The sequence below is a fragment of the Carassius auratus genome, unplaced genomic scaffold (assembly GCF_003368295.1).
Source record: "Carassius auratus strain Wakin unplaced genomic scaffold, ASM336829v1 scaf_tig00014913, whole genome shotgun sequence".
Lineage (NCBI taxonomy): Eukaryota > Metazoa > Chordata > Actinopteri > Cypriniformes > Cyprinidae > Carassius > Carassius auratus.
The window spans coordinates 104-19223 of record NW_020524529.1 but is presented as its reverse complement, the minus strand read 5'-3'; the positions used below and the strand labels follow the sequence as shown (position 1 = coordinate 19223).

The 19120-nt window shown below is 37.2% G+C and overlaps 1 protein-coding gene and 1 pseudogene across 1 annotated transcript; both read right to left on the bottom strand.

Moving 5' to 3' along the window:
• Nucleotides 1–1148: 1148 nt before the first annotated feature.
• LOC113074500 (sterile alpha motif domain-containing protein 5-like) lies at nucleotides 1149–2577 on the bottom strand. Its single transcript, XM_026247337.1, has one exon. The coding sequence runs from the start codon at nucleotides 1722–1724 to the stop codon at nucleotides 1161–1163; it is 564 nt and encodes a 187-aa protein (XP_026103122.1). The 5' UTR covers nucleotides 1725–2577; the 3' UTR covers nucleotides 1149–1160.
• Nucleotides 2578–6577: 4000 nt separating this feature from the next.
• LOC113074499 (syntaxin-binding protein 5-like) lies at nucleotides 6578–18696 on the bottom strand (annotated as a pseudogene).
• Nucleotides 18697–19120: the final 424 nt, after the last annotated feature.

Sequence of the window (19120 nt, the reverse complement as noted above, 5' to 3'; positions counted from 1 at the left end):
TTTTTTGTCCATACAATGGCAAGTCAATGGGGTCCAATGTTCTTTGGTCCTCCACAATAGTCAAAATATCTTCTTTTAGTTCCACAGAAAAAAGAAAGCCATACAGACTTGGTACGACATGTGAGTGAGAAGTGAATGACAGACATTACATTTTTGGGTGAATAAACCCCTTTAAGGAAGTAAGATCTAACCTGTTCTGACTTCAAATATCCATATGATGTCAGTTATTACTGTCTAGTCTTAAGGATAATCTAATCAGGATGTCCATGAATTCTGTGACCTCATAATAACTGATGTCATCAACATTCATGAACCAATCAAATTCTGATTCAAGATATTGAACCAAAGCAAACATTACCTTCTAAGTACATATCTGTACAGTCCTCAAAACAATGCACATCTCTAACAATTCATTCCAATAAGTGGATCAAGAGTTGAAGAATCACACCTCAAACAATTACAGCTACTAATGCTGTCCAGTTTTCTGGAAATTCATTGTCATTTTACTGTCCAGCTGCTGGGAACTATCAAAATCACAAGAAATATGCTTTTTTCCAAAGGGGAAACTGTGGTGCACACTCAAACAACTATTTTTAAAGGCCAGGGTTCATCGGAAAGCATTAAGTTGTTGTAAATCTAAATCCCAGTAATACCTCCAACAAATCCCCCACATTAAATCTCTATTATAAAGTGTAACGAATACTCAATCTAAAACAGGGTCGCAACATTCAACCAACCTCTCTGAAGCTCTTTCTCCCTTTGATTCTGTATCCACCTTGAACTTCCAGCCTCAGTGCTCAAACACACACACACACACACACAAAAGGAAAAGGGTCAGGTTTGAATTATCCAATGTTGAATGTTGGATTTATGCAGTGTGAGGGCATTTCCTGCACAGGCCAATCGATTCTAGCTGGCCTACTGATCCCAGAAAACCATTAGAAACGCAGAGTGAGTCCAAAACCAGTCAGTAGGCTATTGATCATATTTTGGAAACCAGATTAAGGCCAAATTCGAGTCATCAAACCTCCATATCCCTGCATCCAAGCCACACGGTCCTATACTGTTACACTCTCCTTCTAATCACATAAATCCAAGGTTGTATAATTATACTGAGCTTGTGTTTCTAACCGAGGCTGTTTACAATCCAAATATCTGATTCAAGGAAAGGCCACGTGGTTTATAGCGACGCGGGACAAAAGGTAAACACAGCTACTCACCTTATTAGAGTATGGCTGCTTGGCAAGGTTTATCCCGTCCCTAATGAGTTTATCCCTGATCATGATCTTCAGCTTCAGTTTTGGGTAGACTTCCAGCTCCTTGCGGTTCCCCAGCGTCAGATTCCTGGACGCCCCCATGTACCCCATGCTGCGCGCCGCTCTATCACTGCTCTGCTCAGTCCATGACCTGGAGCCCCGCAGCCTAGGCTCGCATTGCTCTGCCATGCGACTCCTGAATATAGGTGAGACCGGGGGCATCGGCTCCAGGGTGAAATAAAGCCCAGTGGCCGTCTCCTTATCGTGATCTTTTAACCTTTGCACGGCATCGTGAATCCGCTGGCGGTGGTGCGGAATGAACACACCGATGGCATCCAAGTCCGGGTCTCCAATTTGTTTGCAAACTTCCAAGTCGTCGTACCCGTTATCCACAAAAGCCTCGACATACTGACACAGCTGAAGGGTTTTCAGCCATTCATAGACGATGCTGGGTCCGCTGGTCATCATTTTGAACTGTGTTTAAGCGTAAAGGTGCGTTTACCTTTGTGAGCAGGTGACTGACAGCGCGTGTGCCTGCGGTTTACGTGAATATCCCAGTCAATGTGTCATCTTCATTCAGCATTTCTCTCCACTTTTTAATAGCAGTGGATGTTTAAAATATCCACGATCCCATAAATGTTAAACAGACGGTCCTGGGCACTTTAGCGTTTATTAATACTGACAATGTCGAGACACTTCAACTTGGCATTGCCTCCACAACTACCGCCCCCTTCACCGTGTTTAAAGAGCCATTCGCCTGTAATGGTTAGCGTCTAAAGTGGCTATACTGATAACCATCCACACTGACTACATTTTCCCCTCGTTTATTTCAACTGTTCGCGCAGTAGTGCCAAGAAGAAACGTGAATATTACGCACCGCGTGAATTTCCAATGCTCTTCTCCAGCGTTCTCACGAGACCGTCCTCCCTTCCCTTGTGTCTGTCAGTACGGCTTAAAGCCAACTCTTTTCCTCTCTGAAGACAAACGAAACCGCGTCTCTCCGGTTTGGAGACGAGCACATGTGGTTTCAGACTTCTTGCCACTATTTGCTGAGCAGCGTAATCGCGTTGGCGGCGAAAAAGATCGGTTTTCCTCAGCGAGGCGACGGTTGGTTAGCAGACACGGTTTGAATCTGGGCACGCGCTGTGAAATCTGTCAGTTTGTCAGAGTTTGGGGTAAATGAAAACCTGGCATGGCGCTTCTTAAAAATCCGAAACTTTGTGACTTTTAATTTTCGGCAAAGCAGAGGAAGGTAAATGTTGAGGTAACGGCAGGCTGCTGTCTGTGTGCTGTGCAGGAGCGCGTGTCTCTTCTCTACTGCTAGAAGAGCATTTAAATCTGATGCGCTGCTGCACGCGCTTTTCACTTTTATGCTACAGTCTAATGGTGCCCCCTGCCTTAAACTTGGGCAAAAAAATATATTTGTGTGAGAAAAAAAAAGTCAACGTTCACATCATAATAAGATTGTTAGTATTTTGCATGCTAAAAATAAAATTAGAAGAAAAAGTTAAACTTTAAAAATTTTATTGTACAAACGGAAATAGGCTGAACAGTAGGTTGAAAAACTAGAAGTACTAAACTTAAATGTAATGTTAAATATAAATAACCTATTAAACATGAAAAAAAAACACTTAACAAAATTAGGCCTAATAAACTAAACTAAAAATGTATAATTTTAAGCTAATTCAATAGCATAAATATTATATAAATTATATTAAATTGACACGTTTTAATATGGTAGTTGACAATTGGAGAAAACATTCATATTCATAATATTAAATTAAGTTTAGGACACTCCTAGTCAAGGTGTCCCAATCGACCTGAATTCACCCCAATATGTTCATACAAATACAAAATGCATACTATTATAATTGTGTGCTCCTTTAAACTAAGAAATTGTTATGCTCTAAGGGGTGATTGAAAAAAAAGTTTTTCATTTTGTTGTTTTAAATTAGACCTGTTTTTTTTTACGCCTTCATTATGTAGTCCTTCAGCTGATCCAGAGTTGTGCCTCATTGCCGTTTGATCAACATTTTTCCTTGTCTTACTACCCCTCCTTGTGGTCTTTAATAGTATAACAGCTTCTTTTTCATATCTTCTCGGTGCTTTGAGATACATCAATATTGATCATAGTACACCTCCATGATTAATAAGGGTGAGATTAACAGAAGTGGGACAAATAAGTTCCCTTATGTATCCCTTTATAAATCAGCAGACTGTAACAATCATTAATAATTTAATTAATAAGAAGGAGTCATCAAAGAAGGAGATGGGTATATAATTGTGACAATCATGTAATTTGCCAGACATGACATCATTTTAGTGGGCGTGGTTAGGCAACATCCAACCTATCACAGCCAACACACTGGCAAATAGTTATGTTCTTCCTAAAGTTCTTTATAAAGAATACAAATAAAATATAAATAAATCTTTTGTTCCCACTTTACGTTTAATAAAATGGGACTGTTTTACAAACTGTTCTGATCAAGAACCAATTTTAAGAACTAGAACCATGAGACAGACAACACAGGAAAGATTTTTAAATCATTTATTTTCCATTGCACAGTCATTTCTATCTACAGAAATTCTAAATTGTTTGTGGCAGCAGATAGTCATAAACATCCAATGTGAAATTTGCATAAAACTGTACAAGAAATTGGCTACAATGAGAAAATACTGCAACCCACTGATAACCGTTATATTCAGGACAGAAAATGAACGAGGCTCTTCTGCATGTTAAAAGTGTAATATTTCAGAATGTTCTGTCTGAGACAAATAAAACACTTCACTTAAAGTCAACATGAAACATTACAAAAATGAATAAATTAAATTTAAGCCAAGAAAGCAACAAGAACTTTTTTTCTCCTTAGTCATGAAAGATCAGAAAGGGCAAACAACCAGGTTCACATTAAGAGTGAGTCCGAAACCTCTCTGAAACAGACATGAATGAACTGAAGTTGTGATCAATAAATTCTGCTGGAGTTAGAACACTTATTACTGACATTTACAGCATTACAGTTCAACACGGCTGAATGGATACTTTATCGATTGACAATGACAAAATAGCAACCTAGGACATCAAATATTTCCTGGAAATATCTCATGAGTACATGAGCCAACATCTTGGTAAAAGCAATTTTTGGTTTTGAATTGTATCAACCATGTCGGGGCCTAAAATGTATTTTCCAACACACATAATCAAATGGATGGCATTTTTTTATAATGAACCACACTTGCATGTGATAATTTCAAGGAAAAGCTCACTCACTCACTCGTGTTGAATTCAAAAATCACCCTGTTGTGTCAGTGATAGCATGAACAAACAGATCACACAACAGAAAACAAAGATATGAAGACAAGTAACGGAGCACAACGAGCTCAAACTACATCCTCCTCAAAGCATATATAAAAATAATTTAGTAATAATCGATGATTAAAAATATGACAAGGATATCTATTCAGGGAAATACAGTACTGCAGAGAAAAATACACATTGTACAAATATAATTGAGTTAGTTGATCAGAAGAGATGACATACGAGCAAGATATTCAAAAACAAACCCGGTCTTCAGAAACACTATAACACCATGGCATGAAAACACATCTACAGAGAATATAGAGTCCAACACAGAGAAACATTTAGAGTCTGAGAGAGATTGGCTTTGTTTTGTTTTGTAATTCTTTTTTCCCCCTATTTTTCTTTGTTTGAAGTACGGCATACGAACACATGAAAGGCAGACTAGCACAGCGCCAAAAACATCAGAACAGTCCTCAACACGGAAACTGGTGAAATATGCAGTGGTACTCCAGACACAAACAACTGTCGAACACAGTCAGTGGAATACAGAACTCAATGAAAGAAAATCTTTGGCGTTTGAAAAGATATGGCAACTGTCTTGGGCTCAATTTATGCTCCCAGATTGTCGAACTACTTCTTTCATTCACAGAATGGCAAAAAACTTTGGGCAGAGAGGCAAGTGAGCATCAGTATCTGGAACAACAATGGATCATGTGATGAATGCAACATATATAGCAGCATTTCTTGCAAACCACTAATAAATATAATGGCACTAAAATGTGGTTTCAAGGGAGAAATGGGACAAGAAAGACGTTAGCCGTACAATTTTTATTTTTGTATTTAATGTTGCTAAATTCTAGTTTTCTGGTTTGGAATGTACACCTAACACTCATTGTAGTTGTTTTCACAGATGGAGATGATCTTGAAGTACGTTCTGTGCCACTGCATCACATATGAAGCACCAGTGTGGAACCAGATAGAAACATGTTATCCTGACATTCAGAACTACAATGAATATTGTTTCCAAGTCAGTGAAAGCGTTCCACCCTAAGATTAGAGCTGGAAAACTGCTTCAAATTCCCAGGTATGAAAAGAGCCGTTTCCAAGAGTACAGTAAGTGCTTTTTATTTGACAAATGAAATGTGGACCAAAATATTTACTACAGTACAATCTGTACATGTTCAACTAAAGCATCTATATTAAATCTACGTATGCATTATGCAGGAATGAGAAAGTTGGTCTAATGGACCAAATCAAGTCCCAGAGTCAACGCCGAAAAGACTGTGATGTCATTTTTGATATCACAACAGATATTCTAGCTGTTGAGGTCTATATGGCTGTCTACCCAAAAAAAACATGGATAACTTTAAACCTTAAATTTGCCTACTTTCTTTCACAACGCAGTCCAGACCAGATATTTTCTGTGCAAAGTTTGATAGAAAGTTTAAACATCTGTATAATGTATCACATGAAAATACCATCTTTAAATCACTTATGGTTGGTTTATAAATAGTTATTTCATAATTCATTCATTTACCACATAGATCTGTCGTTTAAATCTCTGGATCCTGTCAACTTATTATAAACCCTCTAGATGGTACTTTAATGTAAAGCATTATTGTAGTGATATTCACAATAATTCCATACAGACATCACCCAAAAAGCATTGTATATTTAATAAGACATACCGTTGATTTAACAAAATAATTTCTAGTTTTTTGCCAAATTAATAAAAATAAATAAATAATCAAATTACAGAATTATACTGAGTAATTTCTTGGAGAAGGGAGATGTTTTCTGTTCTTCTGAAAGGTTTGACTCCTCCGTGTTATGACATCATTTCCTGTGAACGGAGCTCTTTCCGTACTTCACCTGGTGTCTTTGTATTTCAGTTTTCCTTGACAGTCAATAGCGAATATGGCATTTTTACAGAGATTTATATAGTATTATATATATATATATATATATATATATATATATATATATATATATATATATATATATATATATATATATATATATATATGCTTTTTTTATGTTTTTTGTTTTAGTTTTTGTATTTTTTGTTTAGTCTGTCTGTCTTTTTTGACTACTTACTGCTCTCCGATGAGGGAGGCAGGATGTGATTGCAAAAAACAACAGCACAAAAACAATTTAAAGACTGAGAGAAGAAATGGAATTCCAGGGCATGCAAAGCCCAGCCGCCATGTTATTAAACAAACAAACAAAAACGGAAGAGTGGACGCCATCATGGTATGGTACTCCTCAGATTTGGGCCACTCTCAGTCTGTGCCACAGTTCTGTAAGCAGACTGTATTTAATATTGTGCTAGGTAAGAGCGAGGGATCCCACTGGTCCAGCAGAGGAGAGATAAAGATGGGACTGAGAGAAGGATTACAGATGAACTAGGCTGTGTAGAAGAGCTCCTGAGTCCCTTTGGGCTCTGCTGTTTTGCGGAAATCAGAACTGGTACCATTTTTTATCCTTACACTTTAACATCATCTGCAAAAGGGAGTAAAAAGACGATCAAAATTAGAGACACCAGCTGCACTGCCACAATGATTATAATGCACATTAAATGAAATGTTTATCTATTTTTACGAAGTGATTAATCTGTTATTGGCGTCAGCTGTGGTAATGCTGTACCTCATGAGCGTGCTTGGAGAATGTGTCAGCGCTGGCCATCATGGCTGCCGTCCGCTCTTCCACCTCGCTCAGTTTTTGCCCTCTCTCGTCCAGCGCTATCCGAGCTCGAGCGAGATCGCCCACAATGCCTGACGCTGCCCCCTTCATGCCTTCTAAACCCCCAGGACCTGGAATGTGCTGAGCGAGACTGCGTGGTGCTTTTCCGGCTCCTGACTCGCCGACTGAAAAACAAATAGAGAAGCAGTGTGTGAAAAGAAGAGGAGGAAAGAATGCTGCAAATGAGTAGCACAAATTAGCTCTGGCTTATGACAACATAGTGAAGATGCCATTTTTAAGAGCAGAACTTAGATGAACTTTAGATGGCAAAGAGGCAGAGGAAACAGCTAGGCTAGATGACTAGTTGTCACCAGTGTTATTTTTGCATTATATATAGTGTTAAAAAAATTTCTTTTAGTAAATTTAATAAATATGACAAATTCGCATGACAAAATACACAAGCAAATGACTATGTATGATATATATATATATATATATATATATATATATATATATATATATATATATATATTTTTGTCATGTGCTTGTGTATTTTGTTATGTCCTTTTGTCATATTTATTAAATTTACTTAAAAAAAAATTATTAACAAAAAAAAATATATATATATATTATAAAAAAAATGTTAACACTTTACTTAAAGCCTTTATGTGTAATGCATTATAAAAGTAGTTTTAATGCATTAATTATGCCTTGTAATGCAACTAATAAATGCACTGTACAATCTCAATTAATTGTTACACTACGCATTTTAAATCCAGTTATTGTAATTATTTACAACAAGATATTCCCTCCGGTTTAACAGACAAGGTTTAAACATAATCCCAGACTAAAATCTAAGTTTGAGCTGTTTCACCTGAAAGAAACATGCTCTGACTGATCTTAAAATATATAAGCATTAATTTATTATTTAAAAGTTTTAAATCAATTTATTTTTTAATTAACAAAAAGCATTTTATATTCAAGCTCAAAAAATAACAACATTAGTAATAGGTTTTTGTCAAAATTCTATCTCAAACACATAATTATGTTTCAAACACATAATTTTCTATGTTGGATTCAAATGCCTTATTCAAACCATGTTATATCTGAATAATCTGTAAACTATTTAATATAATGATATTTTTGTAATAGGTGTTGGGTAAACAAGTAAACACCATGCGCAATAAAATACACTGGCATACGTACCAATTATTTTATATTTTGATTTTCAACACAACATTTATTGTGACTGGGAAATAATTTGTACCTATTGAGAATCTGACTTTATAATTTAATCTACCCTGAAAAATATATTTACTGAAGTAAAAAGTGTGCCAGCTATCTCCAGACTCCCCACATCTAAATGTTCATCTTTCTGTTCGTGTTCTACATTCCTACTATATCATTCTTGCTGATATACTTTAGGCATTTAAGGGTAAAATGCAGATAATGAAAAAATAACTCACAGAGCTCTTCTCTGTCTAGAGACTGTGCTCCTCCTCCGAACAGACCCTTAAAGAATCCCCTGTTAGGAGCTTCAGGCGTCTCCACCGGAGTAAACAGCTCACCAAGCATCTCCTGTAACACAGTTAAATCGTCATCATCATCATCATCTTCAATGATGTCATAAATACTGTGCAACAGAAGAGTCTAGAAGAACAGTTTTGCTCACCTGTAAGTTCTCGCAGACCTCCTGGCTGTAGGTGATCCTCTGGATCTCAGTAGGGGAAGTCAGGTACAAGGCCTGGCCGAGGTTGGTGAAGCAAAACGTTCTCGCTATCCGCATATCTGTCAGGGGTAGGTAATTTACATCCAGCAGTGGCCTCAACCCTGGCAGACTGAAACAGCATGACACAGTGAGACATTTCTTCAGCTCTGGGATTTCTCACCTCCTCTATTATTCAAGAGCTGCAATGCTGAGACTGTGGCAGTGCTGATTTTGTCCTTCAAAATGTGCCTTTAAATTACAGGAAACAAACATTAAGGACATTTGTAGATGATATCTGCAGTAATGCCCCCAAGGTCTTCATGTTGGATGGTTAACTTTGACCTTCCTACTGACAAACACACAGATGTTTGTCTGCCTTTCTGTCCTCTGAAGATTTATAAGCCAAAGCGATTCAGAGAGCAATACAGTGATTAGATCTGTGTTGCAGTAGCAACAGGCCCCCTGGCTCTGACTTTGCTGAACAGTGGAGCAAGACGACAATATTGTGTACTAAAAATAGAATTATTTCCAAATTTACTGCATGTGTTACAGTATATCAGTATCAGGCTACAAACAATTCCTCACATCACTGAAACAATAACCAGGCAGTCTGCAGATAAACAAAGCTTTAAAGGTTGACTGAGTTGGGATTTTTTTTAGCATTCAATATACTGTATTTGTTGTTTACGTCATATCAATTCTATACACTTTTAAAATGACATCACAGTTGCTAGTGATTTTTTTTTTATTTATTTTAAATGAATGCATTTAAATCAACCCTCATCTGGCTTATGTTAAGGGCATCTTCTCTCACCTGAGGGTCATGATGTGTCCATTGGCACAGAAGCAGGCCACACAAATGCCAGTGTTTATCTGTACCACATCTGCCCGCAGCACAAAAGATGTTTCGGTGATGTTGTGTTTAAATACGCAGGTCTGAGAGGGCAGGGATATGACTTTGGCCTGTTTCTCAGAGCACAGCACAGCATATTGGTTTTCATTCAGCTCCTGGGATGTGGATGGGGAGACAGACACCGGCCGTCTCTTACGGACCTTGTCCCGCTCCTCTCCGTTGGCAGGGGCATTGGGTTCATACCATGGCTCAAAAGCAGAAGGGAAGAGAGACCCTGTAGAATCTAGGAAAGCCATGCGGAGAATGCTGCCCTTCAACCTGACAAGAGTTCCTGTACAGAGAGGGTTGAGATGTCAGAGTCAAACAAATTAGCCTTCAAATTAAAGGAATAGTTGATCCAAAGAAAAATGCAACCAAGATGTAGATGACTTTGTTACTTCACTAGAACAGATTTAGAGAAATTTAGCATTACATCACTTTCTCACCAATGAATCCTCTGCAATGAATGGCTGCCGTCAGAATGAGAGTTCAAACAGATGATAAAACCATCACAATAATCCACAAGACCATAATTAAAGTGCTTTCACTTTAAACCTTTGCTTCTGGCCAAAACATGAGTCCATAAACCATAACTCTTCCTCCAGAGAAAAGGTCAGCTTGTCTGAATCAGGAGAGAAATATCCACAGATCAGGAAGTGAAAACAGTTGTACACTAATAAATCAACTGATTTTGTTATGCGAAGACAACAGAGGATGGACTTCTTTTTCCTTTTTTTTTACATTATGATTGTGTTTGAAGTGACAGTTAATTTATTATAAACACACAGCTTTTTGCTTTATAAGGCATTAACCGATGGACTGGAGTTGTGTGATTACTTGTAGATTACTGTGAGGTTTTTATAAACTGTCTGGAATCCCATTCTGACGGCACCCATTCACTGCAGAGCATCCATTGGTGAGCAAGCAATGTACAGTAATGCTAAATTTCTCCAAACCTGTTTAGATGAAGGAACAAACTCTTCTACATCTTGGGTTACTTTTCCAGTAATTTTTCATTTATGGATGAACTTTTCCTTTAAACCTCTAATGTGCTAACTTACCACAAGGGGAGACAATGACTGGTTGCAGAAGCCTCTGCTCTCCAGCAGGGGGCATGTTGAGGGAAATTGCCAGGACTGTGCCCAAGGACGTGCCAACCCACAGACTAGGTGTAAGTCCGCCATCTGCTTTACGGTTGTATGTCTCACAGAAATAGAAAGATGTGACGGCCTCTCGTGCTTCCTTGTCAATACTGGTCACACTGGAGCTCCGTGAGCGGCTGAAGGAGTTGTCCCTGTTGTCTAGGGGTATAGAACCCCGCGGGGGACATACAGAGAGTAGGACAGTAGAAAGAAAAACACAAAAAAGTAAAGCCCCCACTCTGAGATGACAGCCAACAGATTAACAGATTGACAGATTACTTTCAGCCTCTTCGTCTTGAGCAGAATAAAGATCTAAATATGCACTTTGTGATCATGGTTTATGCACAAGTTAAAACAATATCATTCAGTGTCGAGAAAATGACCTTTGATGTGGGAAATGAGGCAGTCTCTCCAGTGTGATGGAAATAAATGGTATTCCCAAGATTGGAATGACCAGATGCCCTATTTTCCTGGAACACTTACATATTTTAGACCCTTTTACCCAACCTAATTTATTTGAATATTGGACCATCTTCTAAAATAAATTAGAAGACTATCTTCTAAAGTAAATTAGAAGACCATCTTTAAAATAAATCTGGGGTAAAATAAGGGGTCTGAAAATGGGACTATTCTGGGAAAAACTAGACGTCTGGTCATCCTATCCAAGGTGTGTACAGTCTAGAAATTAAATACAAACAAATAAATAAAAATAATGGAAGAATGTGACAGAGAATGAAATTGTAGTGTCCATTATTATGACATAATATGTGACTGTGGACCACAAAACCAGCTTTCCATTGATGTATGGTTTGTTAGGATAGGACAATATTTGGCAGAGATACAACTATTTGATAATCTGAATTGTGAGGGTGCGGGAAAAAAAAATTTGAATACTGAGAAAATCACCTTTAAAGTTGTCCAAATAAAGTTCTTAGCAATGCATATAACTATTCAAAAATTAAGTTTTAATATATTTAAAGTAGGAAATTTACAAAATATCTTCATGGAAAATGATCTTTACTTAATATCCTAATGATTTTTAGCATAGAGAAAAAAATGTTTTTTGGCTACTGCTACAAATATACCCTAGCGACTTAAGACTGGATTTGTGGTCCAGGGTCACAAATCCTACTCATTTATAACCTATGCTATCGTTCAAAATTTTCACATTTAAGTTTGTGTCTTAAGCTCAACTTGGCTCCAGAAATACAGCTAAATCAATTATATTGTGAAATACTGTTATAATTTAAAAAGTATGTTTTCTATTTTAATCATTTAAAATTTGCTTTACTTTATTTTTGTGATGTAAGCAAAATTTTAAGCAGCTATTACGTCAGTCTTCAATGAGTTGCTGTCCAATTTTAAATTTGCCTGTTTTAATATAGTATATAGTATAATACTTCCATAAAGAGGCACTTAAGGATAATTACATTTTAAAAGAGACATGGTCATTGTATAATTGTACCGTCTACACAAACAATTTTGTGCTTGAACCCCAATTATGGTTATATTTCTTAATATTATCAGTGCTGAAGAAAGTTGTTCTGCTTAATATTTTTGTGAAAACTATCATTATAAATGTCATTTTTGATTATTAAATGCAATTAAATGCATCCTTGATGAAAAACATTTTTTTTTAGAAAGAAAATAAATTAATGATCCCAAACATTTGAACAATTGTATACATTTAAAGTTTCCTTATTCAAAACAAATAACTGATATCCTTTAGAAGTTTATATATGGCATTGATATGCGAGGGGACAATCTTTACAATCTTTTTTTATTATTATTATCTTTACATAAAACTACTCCTCTGTTTTCCATTTCAAATCAGTGCAATTCCAGAAAAGTACTCCTTAAGGGAATCCCCTTAAAAACACTCGTGCTGGAAAGTGATGACCGAACTGAATCTTATACTGAATTAATATACCAGCAAATGCTGAACTGGCAAATGCTGACTTGTGTTATTCAGGATAAAGTTAGAAAGACTGACAGAGGACCATGAGTACATGAAAATGAAGCAGTGGTTTTGCCCATGCTTACATGTACCATTTATGAAACGCTCAAAAACACTGCTTTTGATAAACCAATCATGACCCATATGTATGTCAGACCCACAAATCAATACAAAAGAAAATCAGCTTCAAATGGACCTTTTCTTTCATAACACATTTCAATCCCAGAAACTCGGTATAAACTCTGAAAGTTCGGGAATTCAGAAGAAACCATATTCTTGGGCTAACTGACATGTGATGTTCAAAGCTAATGGGCATGTGGACTCTCCAGTTTCTGATAATGTGCTGATGGACTCCACATTCAAAAGCTGTGTAGCATGAACACAAAGTCGAGGCTTACCCAAGTCTGGCTTTAGCTCAGTAGGCAAGCTTAATTTCCGTGACATCTTTGCTGGAAAAAAGAGAACACCTCTCTTTACAAACACATTGAAGCCTCAGTAAAAGCCATGCAATTCTTGAACGGGTTGTGCTGGAGAAAACACCAAGACAACATAGCTAAAGGGTTTTTTAATCATCCCGAGGGACACAAATGCTTCAAACAGGACAAAGGAGACACTGCAATATTTTTCAGCGAGTCGGAGACAAACATGCTGCTGGACAAACAGTACTGGGATGTAAATGGGTGTAATTTGGTCACACAAAGCCCTGAAAGGAAAAGAATTAACATCAGAACAGACAAAACAATCATTCTCAGCAGCCCATGCCACAAGCATGCACCACATAGGAGAATACAAACTAGACATTATGGCTTATATGGATGAGTTCGTACATTTTGTATAATATATGTATACCCTTGCGGCTTAGGCATACTGTATGTTGACTTATCTGTTATCTTTCATAAATAAACTAGCAGAGAACACGTGACCTTGTTTTGTTAGCAAAAATATCTAAACATTCTTAAAACAAGATAAATGTACTTGAGAGACAAAACTGAATTAGAACATTTTGTTTGTAATTTATTACTATTTTCCAGTGTACGTTACAGTTTTAGATATATTTTTATTCGATTTTTTTTACAATTTTTATGTTCGTTGATTAACTGAATACAAATTAAATTAATGATAGCGCTATTTAGTTTATAGTATTTTTGTTTTATATATCTTGAAAAGTTTTGCTTCTCAATTAAATGCATTTATTTCCTTTTAAAGATGTTAAGATATTTTAAGTGGACAAAATTGTGATTTAAAGTGTTTCTTGTTTTGTTTTGTTTTTCAGTGGTAATGAGCTCAGCAGTCAAAAAAAACAACAACAACAAAAAATTCATTAAGAGAGCAACAAAACAAAAACAGGGTTCACAGCTTTATATAAGTTTATATAAGAACAACTAAAGAAACCTAAATGGACAAATACCTAAAACTACATGTTCTGTTTCCTAATAGAACTCCACAAAAAAAAAAGCATACATAAGTGAATACCACTGCTGGATGCAATCCATCTAAATAAATGTGTATTGTTCAAAATCCTGTGCAGAGATGTACGGACATAAAGAGACATGAAGTACAGGAAGACGACAAACCCAAAACCTTCATTCCTACAGACAGACAATTATAGGACGTAGCCATCAGTGTGGCCAAAGAGAAACGCCTCAAGCAAATCACCACAAGCACATTTCACCATGTCACATGCGTGCTACATGAACGTAGCATGCAGAGGGAATTTCCATCAGGGTTATTCAAGTAACTATTTCTGAGAACAGCTGCTTCCTCTGTTTTGTTCATACATAGAGACAGAGACAGTGTGGCTGAACAAAACCAGTGGAACCTCTTCTACGCCGTCATCCAACCTTACCTCCTCTCCCTCCTCCATTGTAGAATTGCTGATGGTTTGACATAAAGACTTTTTGGGAGGAAGTAAAGCATATGAGCAGTTAGAGATATTTAGGTTTTTTGCGAGCAACATACAGCGCAACGTGAAAGATTATGTATCGACCCGGGTTGTTTTGTTTGTTGTGCGTTTGGTTTGGCTTTCTGTGGCAGTTGCAATCATTTGTTCTGTATCTGCCCATGTCGTGGTGTTACCGCTAGTGTATTTGCACAATAATTACAGCGACCTTCAGTCAATATTTGATCAAACCACTTGCTGAGAGAACGGCTGCAGAGGTCTGTGCTCCAACTGGAAATACATTCTCATTCTGCTCTGACCTTTCGGAGCAAATCTTATCTCTATTTTGAGATCTGCCCCGCTCTCCGAGTGTGAATGTCACGCTCTTTCTAGAAGGAGTTATTTTTTGGTTGTATGCAGCTTATCAAGCCACCTTCAGCTGCGCTAAATGAACTAAAGAAAGAGAATGCAAATGCTTTAAGATTACCTTGTCCTATCTGTGTTTTAACCTTGAATATTTTAGCATTTTATATTTGCATTCTATCCACAAAAACAATGCAAATTTGAATAATGATGGCTAAATAATGTTCTTTTTTCCCGCCCCAGAGGAAGACGTGATATTATAGCAAAGGTTAAGAATCTGGAGGAAAAAAAAAAGCATCCCTGGGAAAGTGTTATTTGCATAACATGAATCTAAAACATAAAAGTAAAACCTTTATGTGACACATCTGGGATTAATTATTTGGTTACACAATTCAGTGACAGTATCTGAAAGCAATCAATACCTTATTAACCACAGTCTAAAGGAACTCTCAACTAAGAGTGCTGTGCTTTACAGTGCATTTACAAGCTTTGGTTGTCTAGTAAATTTAGATTTAATGTGTCCTTTTCGCCCACAGAAACAACTGAGTCTTGCTCAGAGTCTAAGCAGCTGCTACGTTTTTGACTCATTTGCACATATAATTTCAGACACCACTTCCTCACAATTCATCCAGTGTGGTCTTTATGATTGCTGTGGATGTTTACTTTAGCAGATGCTTTGAAACAGAGACCGTTTTGCTGAAGGGAACAATGGTGCTGCTCCTCAGGTCATGAATCACCCCTTCAGGGGTTTGAACCTATGACTTGCTTCTAGCCCAGATGTTTCACCACTATTCTCCCATCAGGCGCGAGCAAGCTGTCATGATGTCAGTCACCATTACCATTCATCACACTGCCAGCCTTCATCAGTCATCTGTGACCTTTGTGAACTTTTGTTCTCCTCCACAGACACAAGCACAAGTTTTAGGATGTTACGTAAGGTGTACCGTTAACACTGCCAACTATTTTCAGCAGAGTGTTGTTTAATACTGAGAGAATAACAAAATAAATCCACACATGTGTATACATGATTTTTGATTAATTAGTGATGAATCTTAAAAGAAGCACTCAAAAAATCATTATGTACTCACCCTCATGTTGTAAACATAATTCAGGCTGGTTTTGTGAAATGGATCAATTAAGTTAATGAAAACTCATGAAGGGATGTCAAGATTTTCAGTAAATAATTTCAATGTTGATTTGAGCCCCACACAAAACTACTGTAAAGGCTTCAGAAAACCTGACATACACTGTTCAAAAGGTTTAAGGGTCCGTTTTATTATTTAAAAATATTTCAAATATTTTTAAAGAAGTCTCCACTTGGCTGTATTTATTTGATTAAAAAAAAATAGAACAGTTTCCCGATAATTTTTTGAAATATTTTTGTTTACGTTTTAAAATAACTGTTTTATATTTTACAATTTAAAAATGCAATTACTGAGATGGAAAAGCTGAATTTTCAGCAGCCATTACTTCAGTCTTCAACATCACATGACCCTTTAAAAATAAATCTAATATGCCTATTTGATGCTTAAGTAACATTTCTTATTATTGTCAGCGGAAAATAGAAATCGTCTGTAACAATGTAACTGTCACTTCTGATAAATTGAGTGCATCATTGCTGAAAAAAAAAAATTAATTCTCACTGACCCCAAACCTTTGACCAGCAGTGTAGGGTTGTAGTTCTTTTCCAAGAAGAAATCTAGTCAATGCTGGTTTCAAACAACATGACAATGAGTAAATAATGACATCATTTTCATTTTTAGGTGAACTATCCCTGTAGTCCTGTGCAGAGGAATCGGTTGAAATGCTAAAATGCCCCCCTGTGGAGCTCATATCATCTGTGTTTCAGCAGACTCCAGTGTCAGGACTAATCAGTATGATGGTGGCAGGAGGCAGTATGGATTGTATCATGCTCCGAGGGGTGTTTTACCTGAGGTGGGGGATTTGCAGCGATCCTCTGAGGTGGCTGAGCCCTCGTTAATGTCACAAAGCCCTGTTGAGAAGAAGAGAAACATGATCGTCACACTATAGAAAACGTGTAAAGTGTGCTAGTATCCGCTACCTTGTGTAAAAGTAGTCTAAGATGTATTTTAGACAGTACAACTGCCTATACACATTAGTGTGAGGTGCAGTGTGTAGCCTTTGCTCTGATCTTGGAGTTGAGAGGCAGATGGGCAGACAGGAGCTGAACCCAGCTGCTCTGATCAGCACTCTCCCTGTGCGCATATCCGACAGATCCCAGCCCCCCGCTAAATATCACTCATTACCCCCCGCACATACACACCAGATAATCTAACAACCAATCCCATTGCCAAGTCCCAGCAATCATCTCTTCCTTACTAGCATGTGTTTAGCTGCAATTGTGCCATCCACCAGGAGGGGACACACTGTTGTATCCCCTCGTTGCACAGCTGCATGTCCTGCCAATGATGTGCTGTTAAAAAAAGGCTCACTGCGTTCATATATATGTGCTGTGTCTATTATAGATGAAAAATATGTTTGTGTGCATATCAGACCTCCAGAAGGGCTGTCGGCTCTTGCGGGGAGATCGCAGTTGTCTCTGATACGGATCATTAGAGCCGTACAATTCCACAGTTCCCAGATTCAACAGAACAGTCTTCTGTAAGTAATCCACTACTGCCAGGCCATTGCTATTGCCAAACACCACCCTATGTTACACACAAACACAAAAGACAGCGAGTGCTTTGTCAACAAATTCGAAGGATTTTTGGTTTATGCTGGTTTAGTGCTGGTATAGTGATTATTAGATCAAATTAATATAATTTATGCACACAATGATTTATCATTTGTACACATATTCAAAAGTTACAGTAAAGACATTTTATTCTATCCACTTTATTCTATATTACTTCCTATTTTGAATTCTGAGGGGGAAAAAATGGTTTATACTGGTATGGTAATACCTTAATAATGCCAAATCAGCATATTAGAATGATTTCTGAAGAATCATGTGACAATGAAGATTGGAGTAAGCAATTTATAAAAAAATAATAATAATAATGTATTGTATTACTGTATAATACTGTAATATTAACTGTATTTTCGATCAAATAAATGCACAGATGGTAAGCATTTGTAACTTTCTTCAAAACGTTACAAAATACAGACCCCAACTTTGAAGGATTGTGTATGCCAAGTTTTATTAAGCCTTACAATAATTTTGTGTGAGGAACAAACCAAAATAGGTGTTGCTATTTATTGAAAATATTGATATATGTATTAAAATGTATGTTAATATTGTAAAATATTTTAATATAACTAAAGAACTAAGCAAATATTGTGCTTTCATAAACACTCCTGACAGTCTGCTGCATGTTCCGAGCCACCTGACAAAAAATTTAAAACAAGTCTTCAAATATTCAAGTAACTCACAAGCCATAGCTGGAGTTGATGGCCAAGCTGCTGATCTGCTGGGGTGGCTCTCCACTGACCCACACCAGCTGTACCACCAGCTCCACCTGATACCCTGGAGACTGCTTCAGAGGACTGCTGCGCACCCTGAGGGAATGACAGAGAGAGGACATGCGAAAAATATTTCCTCTATAATGTCATATATTACATACTGAGAATGGGCATGAGTACCCTAGCACTTGAACGTGTCATGCTTAATCATAAAAACTAGCAAAATCTTTTAACAACTACACAAAGATGTGCCAAAAAGGGGCCTCACGGTGCACCTTTGTTGTCTGATTGTCAGACAACAATTTGCGTCAATTCTGTGAACACTAACTTTCAGTCAGTGGCAACTACAGTACATCCCTCAAGGCTCTCTTTGGAAACAGGGTGCAGCTGAATGGAACAGAACACAGAATTCCTAAAATGGGTTTGTAAAAGCTAAGAACTATTTTCAACTTGACACTTAAATGTGGTGCAAGTTATCCGTTGGGTTCTCAAAAATCAAATAAACTGATCAAGTGAAGTC

What these genes read in the sequence shown, in the direction of transcription:
- LOC113074500 (XM_026247337.1), bottom strand. Translation starts at nt 1,724, where the DNA reads ATGATGACCAGCGGACCCAGCATCGTCTATGAATGGCTGAAAACCCTT.